At 41.4% G+C, this 17,994-nt stretch overlaps 1 protein-coding gene across 1 annotated transcript in view; it reads right to left on the reverse strand.

Moving 5' to 3' along the window:
* The window catches only part of ascc3 (activating signal cointegrator 1 complex subunit 3), a gene marked incomplete at its 5' end in the record, with an annotated part of 74,205 nt that overhangs the window by 11,080 nt on the left and 45,131 nt on the right, over positions 1 to 17,994 (reverse strand). Inside the window, 10 exon segments of the mRNA XM_024262287.1 lie at positions 2,735 to 2,869; positions 2,952 to 3,063; positions 3,316 to 3,441; positions 6,089 to 6,221; positions 7,674 to 7,794; positions 8,633 to 8,770; positions 12,100 to 12,242; positions 16,699 to 16,819; positions 16,918 to 17,063; positions 17,143 to 17,309. Coding sequence (XP_024118055.1) covers positions 2,735 to 2,869; positions 2,952 to 3,063; positions 3,316 to 3,441; positions 6,089 to 6,221; positions 7,674 to 7,794; positions 8,633 to 8,770; positions 12,100 to 12,242; positions 16,699 to 16,819; positions 16,918 to 17,063; positions 17,143 to 17,309 — 1,342 coding nt within the window.

Consider the following 17,994-nt stretch of genomic DNA (forward strand, 5'->3'; position numbering starts at 1 on the left):
ACTAAGCCATCTGTATTAAACCATCTAAAGACAGTATAACACAACAACCATACTGTCTTTAGATCAGCAGAGAAACTGCAAACAAACACCTGTGATTTATGCATTTCCTCCCCTATCACCATGTAAAATGGCTGTTGATAACAGAAGTGTGTCGATGTTGTTTAGATCAGTGTTTTTCAACCAGTGTGCCGCGGCACACTAGTGTGCCGTGAGAGATGGCCTGGTGTGTCGCGGGAAATGACCCATTTTCACATATCTGAAACATTTACCATCACTATGGTATCAGCTCTGTGTTCATCCAAACGGCCCTGATTTAACACTGGATAGTTTGGAATATGTAAGATGGTAAAAAACATTTTTCTTTGATTCTATAAATGACTAATCAGAATGATGTTACCGCAATCCAGCCGGAAAACTAGCCTCAAACTCAGCTTTTAGAAAAGTCCCTCCCCCTTCAACTGTCTCCGCCAACCATTGTTGGAGGCTTGATCACATGTCATCAATCTGACCAATCAGAAGTAGTTAACGTCCTGACTTCCTTGTTCTGATTCGGCTCAAAGTCTCTCAGTTCCAACTAAAATAACAGCTAGCTCGTGTTTAGCGGTGTAGCTTCCAGCGGGATCCGACGTCAGACAGTTTAAAAAGTGAACAAAAGAATGAAGTTCAGAAACGACAGTATGCCGGCATCTGCGTGAGTTTGTGCACTACAGCCCCCATGATCGTAGGCACGCGCGTAAGTCCAGCTTCGGCGCAGGACTTTCTGCCAGAGCTGCTGTTCAGCCTGCGCGCGAGGCTGCAGCGTTCTCTCCTTCTTAGAACGAGCGAAACTAAATCGGTGGAGAGTATACATGCGAGCACATCTACTTATATTATAGTCCAGATTTTTTTCTTTAACCTGCTTTTGGAATTTTTTTAATCCGTGCAGTACAAGCTAGGAAATTTTCCGGCCGAAAATTGTAGTTCACAAAACCACTCGTCAGCTTTAAAAAAATAGTTAGTTGTCGTCTAATTTCTCCACTAGTCGATTACTGTTGATTTATTCTACATCTCCTGTAATTTTCATGAGAAAAAAACAATTAGCAGATACTGTTTTTTGATTCGCAAGCCTCCGTGTCGAAGAATTGAATGCTGGAACGGGAGGTCACGTGACGTAATCTAGCAAGCTGATAGGCTGCAAGCGATGTGTACAGGCATACAGGAGCAGATTTCTGTATGATTATTTGATATATTGACATTAATATTGATTTAATACTAAATGTGTGACTTAATTCTTGTAGTTCGGTTGATTAGCTTTCTAACGATACCCTCCTTTTTTGGATTGAACAAATAATGAGAAAGTTACCACAATTTAAAGACTCTAATCTTTGTTTCTGGTCACAAAAATGTTTTGCTGTTTATTTAGGAATACAATTATACCCTACTTTTGATCACTTAACGTGCCATAACTTTCTTATTCTTTGAGCTATCTGAATGATCTTTATACCGTTGGAATGGTCTCTTTCAGCTCTTTCCAGTGATATAAATATCAGAGTAATCAACCTAATCTGAAATTTTTTGTCACATACCTACGATGCATTGGGTTAAGTGTGCGCGCTGCGCGCTGGCTGGAGGGGTAGGGGCCTACCATCCACTGTAAAAATAGTTATTAAAAATTATTTTTACATACAGACTATGAGGCTTACACGTTCAGCAGCGCAAGAGCCAAATAGGGAGAGAGATAGAGAGAAAACATCATCACAAAACGTAAAGAAAATGAAAAGAAAAAGAAGATAAAAACTGGAATCATTTGACTTTTCTTGATAGTATGAAGGAACTGTCTGCAGGAAATATTCTATATGTATATATATTCTGTATATGTTTATGGCTCCATAATCAACCTGTCCAGACACCTGAGAACTGAGAGAATCTTCTCTAAAACAGAGCAGATCATCACTGAGAGAAGAAACAGATGACATCATCAAAGCTGAAACTCTTTTGTCCATTTTAATGTCAATGTGAATAAAAGTCTTGATTTAGTGGTTTTTCCACAATTTAATTTGTATTTGGGTTGTGATTGCAGAGTTTTGTGTTGTTCACTTCAAATGTGTTTAAAAAGAAAAAAGCTTAAAATGCGTAGAGTTAAAGACTGAATAGTTAATAGTTAGTTCTTTTATAATTAATTTTGTACATTCTATCTGGAAGGGATAAATAACAGCATATACATAATTTACACTTTATATGAATAAAAACATATTTACATCATGGATTTTGTGCATAATCTTATCTAGTAGTTTATAATGAATCAAACAAAGCAAACAACAATCTAAAAAACCATTTGGTAGCCAAAAGAGCCGCTGTTTTAGGAAAACGAATGCAAAAGAATTGAATTTTGAGACAGAATTCTCATCACTATTGTGGAGGGAAACAAGAAAAGAACTTTTTACTTTGTCTGATACTTTTGGAAGAATTTAAAAAAAGAGAAAAAAACATTCATAAAAACTGATTATTTAGAAGTATTTTTTTTTTTTTTTTTTTTAATCATTCATTAATGATATACGTTTAACTTGAGCAAATTGATTAATGATGCTTCCCACTTATATAAAAAAATGTACACTAGATTGTGGAGGGAATGTACATCAATACAGACTAATTTTTTACCTTTTTGGATGCTAGTGTGCCGCGGGATTTTTTTCATGGAAAAAGTGTACCTTGGCTCAAAAAAGGTTGAAAAACACTGGGTTAGAGTGATACTCACTGTGAGGATGGAAAGCAACTCTGGGATGAGCAGCTCAGCCCTGAGGCGTTCTTTGAACATGCCCACGCTCTGGTGCTTCAGGTAATAATAGGAGGCAATGCGGCCGTAAGTCAGAGGCTCGACTGTCCGCTCATCCTGCAGCATCAGGGAACATTACTGTAGTGTACACAGGACTTTACTGGCAACAAACTTACAGAAGAATACAGCAGACACAAACCTCCTTGATTTGTATGCAGTGTGAAATCTCCAGGTCCCGAAGGCTCTGTTCCACCAGGTTAGACAGATATTTATTGATGGATTCGTGGCTGGTGTCTGCGAGACTGTAGTAACTGCAAAGAAAAGCCACATCCTTTGAGGGACGGGGATGCGTGGCATCATGACCGGCATGCATTTCATTTTATAGCACGCTGGATCAGAGGTTAGAAGTGGGGGCCCAACTCAGAGCAGTGGATGTCCATCATGATAATAACATGCCTTTATTTGGATGTGGGACTCTTGTCTGGGCTCAAGGTTTTCTGAGAATGCACAGCAGGTCTGTTTAATTCAGATGTGCTGGTGTGGGAGGAGTGGAAGCGTCTGACCTGGGGTTCATCACCAGCCGTCTGAAGAAGTAAGTCCAGGTGATGTAGTCCATGGCATCCTGCTTGGATGAGATGGTTCCAGCAGCAATTTCTGCATTCAGATGGTCTGACAGAACACTGAGGAGGCTGTGTAGACAAAACAGTCAGATCTGAAGGATCAAGCTTGTGCGCCTGCCTGACTCTAAGCTCAGTGTCTTCTAAAGAAGTCCTTAAACTACAGCCCGCGTCTGCATTTGGTCCAGCCTCCTGAACAATGCAGCAGAAGACGAAGGAATTTGACTTCTTTCATCAGCACTGGATGAGAGCAGACATGTTTTATTTGTGAACTGAGCACAAACTGTGAGAGGTGTGAGGAGCTGCAGTCTCCGAAGTCTCAAAGGGACTCTGACAGGAGAGCACAGACTATTTATTGGTTATATTTTTGAAATGTATTAATAATAGTTTCCTGACTTTTGTCTTTGAAAGTCACTGAGTGTAATTTGGCTACTTTCATAAATACTATTGTTTCTTTCATTAAAAAGTTTATTAGGTTCCTGATTTTTTTCTATGAAGGTCCCAGAAATTATAATTCATATTTGGTTGTGTGTTTATGCTTTCTGGAAAGGCATAAATGCTTGCGTTTAGACACACCCCGTGATTCTAACACTTTTTCTATTAGCCAACAAACTTACCCCGGCCCCACATCAGAGAGGATGTTTATTATTAGTGCCGTTGTGCAATTCATTTTCGATTAATCAATTGTGACCTGTAATTAATTAATCAAAAATAGTTAATTTTAATTGCAATGATTTCTAACCTTATAATGGCTGTGAAAAGCCTCATTTTGAAGTATTTTAAATTTGTGACATTATGGCGCAGCACGGGATCAAAATAAAACTAAAAATGTGGCTTTATGAAGTTTTTCTGTTATAAAAGACTTCCAATCTTTACTTTGACACCACTGAGGGGCTATGTTTTTTTTTTTTAATCTTAAACAATTGAAAGGGGGGAAAAAAAAACATCTGGTCCAGAGTGCTCCAATTGACCACATCAAAAACAGTAGGAAGGCTTTTCTGAACAAAACAAAAAAAAAATGACCTCAAACTCCATAACTCAAATGGTGTTAACTTATTCCACAGTTTACCACAAGAGAAAAACAGGAGCTGTTGGCAGAACCAACCCCTGCTGCACTTCTTTAAAACAGGAGAGAGAGTGTGGGCGGTCGGTGTTTGGGGGTGCTGAAGATGTTACTATGACAACACCATGCACTGCGTTTGAAAAATAAATGAATAAAAATTATCCTAAAAACATAACGAGACTTTTTCTTCTTTTCCTTTGGGCTTTTCCCTTCAGGGGTCGCCACAGCGAATCAGTTTCCTCCATCTAAGCCTGTCTTCAGCATCCTCCACTCTAACACCAGCCACCTTCATGTCTTCATTCACTGCATCCATAAACCTCCTCTTTGGTCTTCCTCTAGACCTCTTTCCTGGCAGCTCTAGACTCAGCATCCTTCTACCAATATATTCACTGTCTCTCCTCTGAACATGTCCAAACCATCTCAGTCTGGCCTCTCTGACTTTATCTCCAAAACCTCTAACATGTGCTGTCCCTCTGATGTATTCATTCCTGATCCTATCCATCCTGGTCACTCCCAAAGAGAACCTCAGCATCTTCATCTCTGCTACCTCCAGCTCTGCTTCCTGTCTTTTCTTCAGTCCCACTGTTTCTAACGAGACTGAAGTTGTAATAATGTATTTAATATTTATATGCTTTGTAACCTTTGTGCTATCCTAGGCATGTTTTCATTAAAGTGGGGTCATCATGACCCCACAAGACAGTACACTGAACTTTTCTTTTCAAGGATTTTTCTCTTCACTGGTGTCTGTGGCAGACATAAGATCCTGTCCACCTTTGTCATGGGAGGGATCACACATCAATGTAGGGGTGGGGTCATCTGGACCCCATAAGAGAGCACAAGGGTTAAAAAGAATAAAGAATATATCAGAGTAAGATTGGTAATTCTGACTAATAGAATGACTGAGAAATAACAGTCTATTTCTCTATAGAAGTCTATGGGATTTTGGCTTCCCGGAACCAGCAGGTACTTCCATTCAAAGCTTTATAAACCAGTAACAGAACTTTAAAATCTATCCTCTGACAGACAGGTAACCAGTGTAAAGACCTCAGAACTGGACTGATGTGGTCTACTTTCTTGGTCCTTGTGAGAACCCGAGCAGCAGAGTTCTGAATAAGCTGCAGTTTCCTGATGGATTTTTTTGGTAGTCCTGTAAAAACACTGTTACAGTAATCAAGTCGACTAAAGATGAAAGCATGCACTAGTTTCTCCAGGTCCTGCTTAGACATCAGATATTTAATCCTTGAGATATTTTTGAGATGATAATAGGCTGATTTAGTCAGTTTTGTTTTTATTTAGCCAATAAGGAGCTTTAATTGTAGGTTTGCTGAAAAACATCAAGGACAACAGCCCTTGAGGTCTGGAGTTTGACACCCCTGGTGTAAGGTATTCAATATTTCTTTGCTACTGAAGATCCATGTTGCTATGTATTTTATTTGAATATGTTTAGAGGGATTCAGCTGCTTCAGGTTCACTATAGATTAACTAGAACAGAGCAGAAATGGCTAAGGAGGGTTGCACCCAGCACTCACCGTTTCCCAGTGAGCCCACAAAAGCCAGCTCTAGTGCTGCTGCACTTAGGTCCAGTGTGCTAGTGTGGCAGCTTTCATAGATAAACAGAAACTCTGCAGCACACTGAGGCAGAGAGATGGGCAGTACCTGGACTCCACAGGGAATGGCTCATACAGGAACTTCTTATAGAAATCTTTCTTTATATCGTGCACAAAAATGACAGCTTTGCCCTGCTCATCAAACTGAGGACGACCTGCTCGGCCCATCATCTGCAGGACATCTGCACAGACACACAGCAGAGAAAGGTAACCATAACAACGATTGAAAACATTCACCTGAAGACAGAGCTTTAGAAGAGGATGTAGCAGGTGAAGAAGTCATTCTTACAAACATCCCTCACCCTACAACACACATTCAAACGAACAAATTACACAAGGAAGGTGAGGCCAGTGATCCTGTCCCCTAACCCATGGCTGAAGGGGAACACCGGGCCCTCAGCAGCAGTGGATGTGTCCTTTGAGTGTTGGCTTTTTCTCATGGCCTTCTCTCCACACAGAGAGAGGGATTCCTGAATTTTCTGGCTAGGCCATAAGCCAGGGTTCAGGACAAAACCCTGGGGGTGTCCTGGTCCATGTGAAGCTGGTTCTGGTCCTTACCTCTGAGCGTGGGGCCTCTTTAAAATACCAACAGTGGGGAGACTTGGTCAGACCCTTTTTACCACTTGTCAGTGACCCCCCACTTCTCTTGGGTGGGGGAGTGGTCCCTGCCTTGCTCTCAACTAGACTCTCCGCTGGTCAGGTGGGTGGTTGCCTGAAAAGTGGGGCAAGTCTCTCTGTCTTTGGGGGGCCCTGGTTTGTGCCTGGGGTTGGGGTGGAGGGGTGCTCAGAACTCATGGGGGTGGTGGGATGCTTGTGTGGGGCTGGGAGGGCTCAACGGCAGCTGGGGCCTTGTGCTTGGTCCCCTATGTTGGGAGGGCCAGTCTCTCATGCTCTCTGTGCCCATGTGACAGATGTTACGGCTCTAGTCTGGAAGGCTAACATGGGGTGGATTCCTGTGCAAGTGTCTGGGGCGCCCTGGCTGCCCCTGCTGGTGTAGGGGGCGACCAGTCCCCCCCATCTTTTTTAAATCTTTTTTAAATTTTATCAGCCACCATAGTAGAACACAAAAATTCAACTGAGCAGGTGTCACATCACCTCTGCATAAATAGTATTTGTGGTGAAATGGCAGGCTTGACACGTGCTGTCTGCATGCATGTTGACGTCCGTGTGTGTAAAGGTTCTTTTGGAGCCAACAGGAATGTTTGTAACATGTGTGAGTCCGTGTGTGAACAGGGCCCACCCTTTTGATTAAACTCTACACCTGACAGTAATGACGATAAATCTCCAGCACCTCGTTGTTTTTTGTTCCTACCCCCCACACACACATTTCAACTCACTCTCTTCTTCTTTTCTGTCCAGTCCAACAAAAAGCATACCAACATGATTAATATAAATGAAGTTTAACTCTAAATACAAAAGGAGTTTATACAAATATACACCTTGTGTGTCAGAACCATTATTGTAACAGTAAAATCTGACCAACATTAGAGGCCTTCAGCTTTGATCGGTATGCTCAGCTGTTAGACAGGACAAGTTAAAAAAAAAAAAAAAAGTCATAGTCTGTAAGACTATTTGTACATCCCACGGGAACATAAACTTCAGAAGATGCCAGTGAGCTACCACCTGCTTTGTACCTGTTATTGGGTAATCAACGTAGCGCCTGGATTTGCCGTCGTAATATTCGGTGCCCTTCACCACGACCAGGTGAGCAGGAAAGTTCACTCCCCATGCCAGAGTACTGGTAGCCACCAAAACCTGTCTCAGCAAATGACAGTCAGCAACACAAAGAACATTGGAATGTTTGAACAATGCTGACGTAAAGAAAAGCTCGTCTTCTTTCTACAGAGCTCTGGTTTTATTGCTTCCATTGTGAATCGTGTAAACCAGTGGACCGGTCAACCCATGAGGATTTTACCACGGCCCGGGGTGGGTGTTAAAAACTAGTTTATTTTACTATTATAAGATCATCTGTAACCAACAAATCAATTATTGATGCTCAATAGGAAACTAAACAGAATACTTTGAAGTTCAACACAAAACATTTTTTTTACAAAACAGAAGAACTCAAACTCATGACTACGACTGATCGCCCCTCCCCCTGCACGCGCCGCGCAACTCTCCTTTTCTGTGGAAGTATTCGCATGAATCGTGTTCACAACTTCTCTGAAATATTCATCTGAATGGATGATCATGTTTGATCATTTCTATGACCATTCTTAAGATTAGATTCGTTCATGAAAGACACGTCTCTCTGCAGACAGGTACGGTGTGGGAATCATCTGTTCTTCCCACTGTTCTTTTCCATTTGCAGAGAAAGGTTCCCCATGAAACGTTTTTCATGCTACACGCCACCAGACAGCTTTTGCCGCTCAAGCTAATCGAGAGAATCCGGTTGATTTTCAAAATAAAAGATTTCCGTCTCATAGAAAAAAAAATGTATAATTTATCGATAATAATATAATTTAACCGACAACGGTCCGCAGCCAGGTGGGTGGGGTCCTCTGATGTAAATGATGGAAAGACAAAAAGCAGTAGCAGAGCTCCATCATGCAACTTTAATTATCCTGCCATGATCAATCCTGCTGGGTTTTACCTGGATCTTACAGTTGACAAATAGCTCCTCCACTGTTTTTCTGTCCCTCTCATGAAGACCAGCATGGTGCAGGCCAATCCCAAACGCCAGCGTCAGCTTCAGATTGGAGTCCCTCACCGTGGCAATGATATCTTCTATCTGTAGAACAGAATCCAGCTGAGCAGATCCATTGACTGTCTATAGGAGCTGGACAGAACATCCCCTCCCCCCAGGCGTTCCAAATAAAAAGTACCCGCTGGTCCCAGAAAGCCAAAATCCCATAGACCTCAGAGAAATAAACAGCTATTATTCAGTCATTCTATTTGCTAGGGCAGGGGTCGGCAACCCAAAATGTTGAAAGAGCCACTTTGGACCAAAAAAATAAAAAACAAATATGTCTGGAGCCACATAAATTGAAATGCCTTATATAAGTCTTACAATGAAGGCGACACATGGAGAATGTGTCTATAAAGCAGCCCTCTATCAATGTGACGTCATAGATTACAACGACATCATGAACGTCCGTGATTAAATGTTTATTTCTCCTGCTGCGTGTCCTCGCGTCATGTAAGCCTCGAACTTTATTTCATGACAAGTTAGAGAGGAATTGCAGCAACAAACTAGCTGATAAAAGCTGAATAGTCTCATAATGAACATACAAGCTTTTATTTTGACATCCCTCAATGACACAAGGAGAGGGGGTCGTCATCAGTCTCTCCCTCATTCTCACTCCAGGAGCAGGAAGAATTCAAACAGGACAAAATCATAAATGCTAACAAATGTTCAACAGTCAGACAACAGAACAAATTGAAGAAAAACCAAACTTAAATCCAATTCCAGTCAGACAGGCAAAAGAACGGGTAACCCACAATTCCTTGCGCTGCCAGACCGACAGCAAGCCCAGCGTGCCTGAGACCATCACTACAATATGAATGAATTACAGTTCGTTTCATTGCTTTGATGAAATGAAAGAAATGCAATAAAGAAATCAGATTTTTGATGTCATTTTAATTTGAGGATTTGAAAAAAAAATCACAAAAATGTAACGTGTATGTAACGTGCACCTTTAAGGTGCTTCCACACTGGCCGCGTCGGCGCCCAATCAAGTGCACACTTTCAATGAATAGTTGGTATAAACGCGCGCACACCTAAATTCCTGGCCTCCAAGTCTGGAGGGAGGATGAACGCGCTTGGTACCCAGGTTTATAAGTCAGACATTTAAAAGGACAGAGTTGTGAAAACAAAAGTCTTCAGAAAGATTTGGGGGATTTTCACCGCTTTTACTTTTTGCTCCGAGGTTCTTCCTGTTGTAGGTGGCAGATGAGCGCTAATGAACAGTAGAAGAAGAATAGAAGAAGAATCTCCTCCCCGCCACTGCGTGTGTGACCGCGCTGCTCCGGTGTGGATACCACCTGCTGAGCGTGCGTTCAGAAGCCGGCGTAGACCGCGTTCTTGAACGCACGCTCTGCAGGCGGGCAGGTGCTCACACATCGGCCGCGTGCCGATGTGTATATTGCCGATATTGTATTTTTACTGTTCATTAGCGCTCCTCTGCATCTACAACAGGGAGAACCTCAGAGCAAAAAGTAAAAGCGGTTGAAAATCCCCCAAATCTTTCTGTTTTCACAACTCTGTCCTTTTAAATGTCCATCTTGGTGTCATATTAACCCGACCGGACACAAACCGTAATGATTCATTTCTCCTTCGTGATCACGTTTGGCACTTCTGTGCTTTGAAGCAGACTCCGCCCACAAGCTGGTCCCAAATCCGGCTCCTTGATTGGTTACAGCTCTGAGCTGCTGCGACTGTAAGTGGAAATATTGAACCGGATTGAAGATTCAGCGCGCGCTCAATGCGTGCCGACTTAAAAACCCGCGTAGCAACGTGCGCTCACGTGCGCTCCAGACGCATGGGCCAGGAATTCTGTGCGCATGTTTGCATTGACTTTTCATTGAGGGTGTGCGCTTGATTGCGCGCTGACTCAGCCGGCATGGAAGCACCTACACTCATCTCACAACAACTGGAAAAAGTAAAGGATGTTTGTGTCATGTTTGTCCTCCTACAGAAACCGTATTAAAACAAAAAATATATTTCCCTCCAACATTTTTTAGAATTTTCAAACATTTTTGAAAAAGTGCCAGTGAGCCACTAGGCAGCGCTTAAAGAGCCACATGCGGCTCCAGAGCCGCAGGTTGCCGACCCCTGTGCTAGAGTAACCCTTTTTGCTCAAGTACCTCTATTTAACATGTTCTTGCTAAACCTAATTTTTTTTCTACAATATATTTTCTTTATCAAAAGCTATTCAGGTTTTAAACTGACCAATCAGATGCCTCAATAAAAGCATGTGGTGCTCGGTGGCCCCTACCATGACTGTTCAAAACATTTGATTGACAAATTCTCCTTATTGAAAGGGGTGTGGTTTTCCAACAAGCTCACCCCTGATTAGTGAGAATGGTTGGCAGGGAAATGACTCAGACTGACTGAGCAATCGCTGTCTAGTTCCAAAATGCAGACTAAATTGAAATTATTCCATTGGAATCAGAAAAGGCATTTTCTATGGGTGATGTCTCAGGTGCTTTGTCCATCTCTACAATGCCAGCTCAGTGGCCTCGTGGTAGAGTGTCCTCCCTGAGACTGGAAAGTTGTGAGTTCAAATCCTGGCTGAGTCAAGCCAAAGACTCTAAAAGTGGGACCCATGTGACCATGTAACAAAATGCGACCTCCCTGCTTGACACTCAGCATTAAGGTGTTGGATTGGGGGTGTTAAACCTGAGCGTGCCTGTGTCTGCAGCTCACCGCTCCCCCAGGGGATGGGTCAAAAGCACAGAACAGATTTCACACACCTAGGTGTGTGACAACTAATGTGACTTTAACTTTATATGTCAAAATGAACAGAACTAAATATATACTGGGTGAGATAAATGTTTCTTTATGGTCTGAGTGACAGTCACTGGAAATCAACATATTTTTACTTTCAAAAACACTGATACAAAAGTTTAAAGACAGAGGTTTTTATTTGCTTTGACAAAAGTAACTGATTTATTTTGTTTTTCTGTAGCTTAATGCTCTCTCCTTAACCCTTGTGCTCTCTTATGGGGTCCGGATTACCCCACCCTAACATAGATGTGTGATCCCTCTCATGACAAATGTGGACATGATTTCATGTCTGCCACGGACACCAGTGAAGATAAAAAATCATTGAAAAGAAAAGTTCATGCTGCATGCTGTCTTGTGGAGTTCAGATGACCCCACTTTTAATGTAAACATGTCTAGGATAGAACAAAGGTTAAACAATCACCTGAAAAAAACAGTTTTTACCAAGACTCTGATGCTGGAGGCAACATGTGAATCGACTGCTGTCAGAGACCAATTATAGACCCAGCATGTAAACTGACCACAGACAGATAATGGTGGATGGTGTCAGCATTGTTACTCAAACACATGAGATGTAAAGTTGATGAAGAGCTGATGCTCCTCTGTGAACATACCTCTCTCTCATCCTGGTGCAGCCACTGCTTGGGGTTATCCTCAGTAGCTAGGTATGCAATGAGATCTAGGGCAGTTAGACGGGTTTGCCTCCGTGATGACACAAAGATGAGCACAGGCTTGGCTGGTGAATGACTACGTATGGCTAAAGAGAAAAAAACAAAGTGGCAGAATGATCTAATATTTACTGTCATGGAGTAACCTAAAATCTCTGAGGCTTGAAGGAACATGCTCCAGCTCATCTTTACCAAACTCTGCTCTGAAGACCAGCTTCTGCTGAACAAGTCTTGTTAGATTCATGAACTTTTATTTTTCCTTGATTTCTTTATTTGATTTTTCTTTTTTCTAGAGAAAAGGGGATCATAAGTACATTGAGGCAAGAAAGTATTCGAACCCCCAGTGATTTTCAAAGTTCTCCCACTTAGAATCATGGAGGGGTCAGACATTTTAAACCTCAGTGCATGTTTACTGTAAGATATCCAAAAAAACAATTTGGAAATGACACTGTATGATTTTTAAAAATCATTCTTATGTATACTACTGCTGCAAATGAGTATTTGAACACCTACTAGTCCACCTTTAAAGGGCCCATACCATGAAAAACTAACTTTTTGAGTTTTTAAGTGTATTATACTGTTCATTCCTCACTACAAAGAATCCCAAAGTGGTATTTTGATCCATTCATGCATTTCATTTCATTTAATCATCACTTGTCCCTCAGCTTTATCTGAATGAACTCTTTTAGATACGTAGTTGTTGAAGCTAATCTTTCTTTAACTGTTCTGGTATCGCCTGTCCGTCCTGGGATAGGATCTCTCCTTCATGTGGGAATCCCTAAGGTTTCTTCTTTTTTCCTGAATCAGGTTTTTTTAGGAGTTTTTCCTTACCGGGAGGGAGGGTCTAAGGGCAGGGATAACCAGTTTGTTTAGTCTGTTTAGTTTTTAACTATTGTTCATATTTTGAAGCCCAATGAGGCAAATTCTTTTGTGATTTTGGGCTATATAAATAAAATTGAATTGAATTGAATTGAAATTGAATTTCAGAGTAATACTCTGAAAACCTTCGCTCTCAATAATACCCCTCCCATACCCATGAAAACGAGTGGGTCCTCATGATCTGACGAAGCCAGTTGAGAAAAACCTCTTCCAGGAAGGGTCTGGGCTGCCAGAACCACCCCAAGGATAACACACATACTTTCTCCACAAAGCTAGCAGTGATCAGCTAGCTTCTCCAGCTGCCTCAGCTCGTGCACAGTTGTGCAGTGATCTTGTTTAGTGATGGTCAAAATTTGTGCGGTAGCATCCACCAGAGAACATTCTGGTGAGTAATCTGCACGACATTTAAACTGGATCCTAAACATATCCAAGAATGGTGCAAGCGGACCGGTGATTTGGAGAGTTTGAATGGATATGGATTACAGAACAATGACAGAAAGGTGCGCGTGACTCCAGGAAAAGATTTTCATGAAAATAAAGTTTTTGAAATGGAGATGGATAATGCTTCAAAGAGAAAAGAAACGTTCATAGACAGGGCTAATCAGAACATAATACAATGACAATAATAATTACTTATTAAAAATAAATCCTGAATATCTGTTGTTGTCTGCATTTCTTGACTGAATTTCACCCCCAAATGAACCCATAGGCCGTCACCATTCTGTCTGAACGCCAGGGCTACTTCAGGCATAGGGCTGGGAATCACTGGGTACCTCACGATACGATACGATACGCGATACATGGCTCACGATATCGATAATATCGCGATACTGCGAAAATGGGTAAAAACCCTCTCTAATAACTACCATTATATAGAACATGTTTTGGGGGGAAATATATCCCCATTTGTCTTTTTTACCTTAAACACAATCATACTAAACAACTTTTCTTATTTTGTGCAACAAATTATAGACACTTTTGTGCAACATTGTTGAAATCAGTAAAACTATGTCTTTGACAAACATTGACAACAACTGAATTGGAATTATCTGTCAGATTCAATGTTAACAATAGTAAACATGATCAGCAGTGACACTACTTAGTGCAGAATTGTTGTAAACAGAACAAAATTAAATAAGTCAAGTAGTGACAGCTATCTACCTCCAAAAGATTGTCACACCAAAGGATGATGAATATAATGTTTTACAGCCTCTCTAAAAATTGACCTAATTTTTTCTGCACTTTTCTCTCACTTGAAAAGGGCTGAGCATCCAAAAATGAAGGCTGATTTACTCAGACTGTTACTTGAGATTATTTTTCCAATTTTTATCATTTTTCCATTTGGTCAGTCAGCAGTTAATAGGTAAAATCCTTAAAACACACATAATAATGGCAATAAATATAATTTTAAGTGCTTCAATTAATTAGCATTCTCCCTAATTTTACAGTGAATTCATGTACTTTAGTTTAATTACATTTAAATTTAAGTTCATACATCAAATCCTGCTTTTTTATTTAAGAATTACTTTAAAATTAACATTAGCAACAAGTAATTACATTGTTTGAAAACGTCACATTATAAATGTATCAAAGTTACACCGTACAGCAGCAGGTTAAACATTGAAGTGCATGAAAGCGAAAATTCCGACGGTCCTTGAACAGACAACTGCGTAGCACGCGCTCAGTTCCCACAGCAAACAGGAAGTAAGTGATCGCTGACATTCTAGCGCTCAGACAAAGTCACTTCTTACCGGGTGGATCTCCTACAGATGGAGGATAAATGCTGACAGGTAGACATGCTTCACACACGCGCTACAGAGCCTGTATCTCACCGGTGCTTCTCCCGAACGAGCGCGTGCATCGCTATTAAAAGTCCGACGCAGCGTGCGCCCATAGTTCCGGCGCGCGACTCAGACGCTCAGCGCTACAGCCTCTTTAAATGAAAATATAATATCGATACCTGGTGAGAACCCATCGAGAATCGATCGCAGGACTAAATATCGCGATATATCGCAATATCGATATTTTGGCACACCCCTATTCAGGCAGATACATAGTATGCACATCCATCTTTGCAAAAAATTTGGATGTTTGTTTTCGTGGGTGAAATGTAGACACACTGCCATGGCCGGCTCTAAGCTGACATCATGAAATGGGTGGTGGCCACAAAGGAGCGAAAGGCAGAGCCTTACAAATCAAGTCATTTTGCTTCCGGGTAGGAAAAGAGTTCACAAAAATAACTCATTTTTCAAAATGAGTTTGTTTTTTGTGTTTTAAAAGTAATATATGCTTATATTTATTGATACAGTTTACTCTGACAGGCTTAAGAAAACCCTGATATGGGCCTTTCAAATAGTCCACTTCCACTCCACTAAAAGAGAAGCACCTGTTTGAGGTGGTTAGCTGCATAAAAAAACACCTCATCACCCCATACAGTCAGTGAGACTCCAACTACTAACAAAAGTGAGGATCAGTCCAGAGCCACACAGGAGGAGCTGGTCAATGATCTGAGAGGAGCTGGGACCACCGTTTCCATGGTTACTGTTGATAAAACACTAAGACATCATAATTTAAAAGTTCCCCTGCTAAAATCAGCAGACGTCCAGGCCCATCTTAAGTTTACTATTGACCATTTGGATGATCCAGAGGAAAGTTGTTTGATAGGACTTTTTGGTTTAAATTCCGTGTTTGGAGGAAGAAAAATGATGAGGACGATCCCAAGAACACCATCTCCACTGTGAAGCATGGGGGTGGTAGCATCATGCTATGGGGTGTTTTTCTGCACATGGGAGAGGACGACTGCTACTGTATTAAGGAGAGGATGATCGGGTCATGTAATGAGAGATGTTAAAGGAACAATCTCCTTCTCTTGGTCAGAGCATTGAAGATGATCGTGGTTGGATCTTCCATCATGACAATGAAGCACACAGCCAGGAGAACCAAGGAGTGGTTCTGTAAGGAGCAGATCAAGGTTCTGGAGTGATCTAGCCAGTCTCAAGACCTAAACCTGATAAAAATTCTTTGGAGGGAGTTCAAACTCTGTTTCTCAGTGAAAACCTGACAAATCTAGAGAAGATCTGTGTGGGGGAGTGGGCCAAAATGCCTCCTGCAGTACAGGAAATATTTGAACTGTGTAATCGCAAACAAAAGCTACTGTACCAAATATTAACATTGGTTTTCTCAGGTGTATAAACACTTATTTGCAGCAGTAGAATACAAATAAATTATTTCAAACATCATACAATGGGATTTACAGATGCTTTTTTTAGATTATGTCTCTCACAGTGGACATGGGTCTAAGATTTAGATTTCAGACCCCTCCATGATTTCTAAAATATTTAACTTGCATTTGACTCACTGTAAATTACAGTGGGCTCTGTTTAATTTGCTGTTCTTTAAAGAAATCAATAACCGACCCTATAATGAAACCCACTGAGTGACCTCTTTCAAAGAAGAAAATGAAGTACTAAAACACGCTCTGTTATAGAATGAAACTGTCAGAATGGCCATAGTGAGGCTTTTAAGAGAAACTGAATACATTCAAATATCTGGCTCAGTTATGTTTTTTTGTGAAGCATACAATGGCTGCAAACAATAGGTGTAGACTTTTCTTGTACATTTTTGAATCAAAATCAAACATAAGAATCAAGAAAAAGAGAAGAGTACCTTGAAAGGTAGGTTTATTCATGCTAGCCATGCGGGGACAGTAGTGTTGCCCTGGAAAACCGTGGATATGGACTTCCAGTGGAACAGGACGCACAGATGGGCGGAAGTTAAATAAACCAACCTTTTCAGACAAAAGTCTATGAGAAGAAATCATGGAGACTGCATGCACACAACTGAAGCAGCAGCTTTGAAGAGAGATGGACTGCAGCTGGGGCTTACCTGTTTGATCCCCAGCCAGTCAGCCAGGTCTCGAGCATTGGCCAGAGCCGTGGACAGACCCACCACTCGAACGCTCTTAGATGTGTGGGAGGAGATGAAATTGGTTCTGGACACGATGACCTCCAACACTGGACCTCTGTCCTCCCCTGGAAACAGCAGCCAGTGAGGTCCAATGTTATGAAAGCTGAGAGATTCTGTGTGTGTGGTCAGCTGCTGTGGTCTTACCCAGCAGGTGAATCTCATCGATAATGAGAATGGCCACTCTCTGAACGTAACTGCGGTTCTGCCAGCTCCGGCTCACTCCATCCCACTTCTCAGGCGTGGTGACTATCAGGTCAGCCTGCGCTATGGCTCTCATGTCCGGAGTCACATCACCAGTCAATTCTACCACTCTTCATGCACAACAAATGGAAAATGTTATACGTTAAGAACTTGAAAGAGGTGTTTTTGCTATTTTTAGCATGTTCTTGTGGCATTTTTCTCACAACGGAGGATATATACAAACAAAGTTAGGATTAAAACCGTTTTTCTGAGTATTTCTTGACTAAAATCATGGTGAATCAGGAGCTGACAGAAAAAGGGTGTTGGGAAAAGCTTATAGTTGTTAAGTTTAAACTACAACCAGCAAAGCACAAGCTCTCGGCTCCATTCTGAAGCATCCACCTACAGACAAATAGATCAATGAATGCCTTTGTTTTCCTCCTCCGAGCTGGAATCTGGATCTAAACTGTAAGACTGGATAACTCCCAATATTGCCACTAAAGGCTGGTTTATACTTCCACGTGCTTATGAATCGCTCGGAAGTATAAACCCGCCTTAATGTGAGGTTGGGGTTGTGAGTGGGTGTAACTTAGTGGGAGAGTAAACAAAAGGATAATGGGAATTGAGTCCCCCTTGAACTCAAATGGAATTTCTAAAGAACTTCTGCTGCTCTGCAGAAACTACGTCCTAGAAAACAACACAGATTTTGGCTAAAAGGACATAATGATAACTTAAAGCCCACTGGGAACAGTAGATCAAAAGGTGATAGAGTGGGAGTTTGTGTGCAAATCAGTGCAGTAAGAAGAGCCAAGGCTG

This window comes from Oryzias melastigma, unplaced genomic scaffold (genome assembly GCF_002922805.2).
Source record: "Oryzias melastigma strain HK-1 unplaced genomic scaffold, ASM292280v2 sc00247, whole genome shotgun sequence".
Classification (NCBI taxonomy): domain Eukaryota; kingdom Metazoa; phylum Chordata; class Actinopteri; order Beloniformes; family Adrianichthyidae; genus Oryzias; species Oryzias melastigma.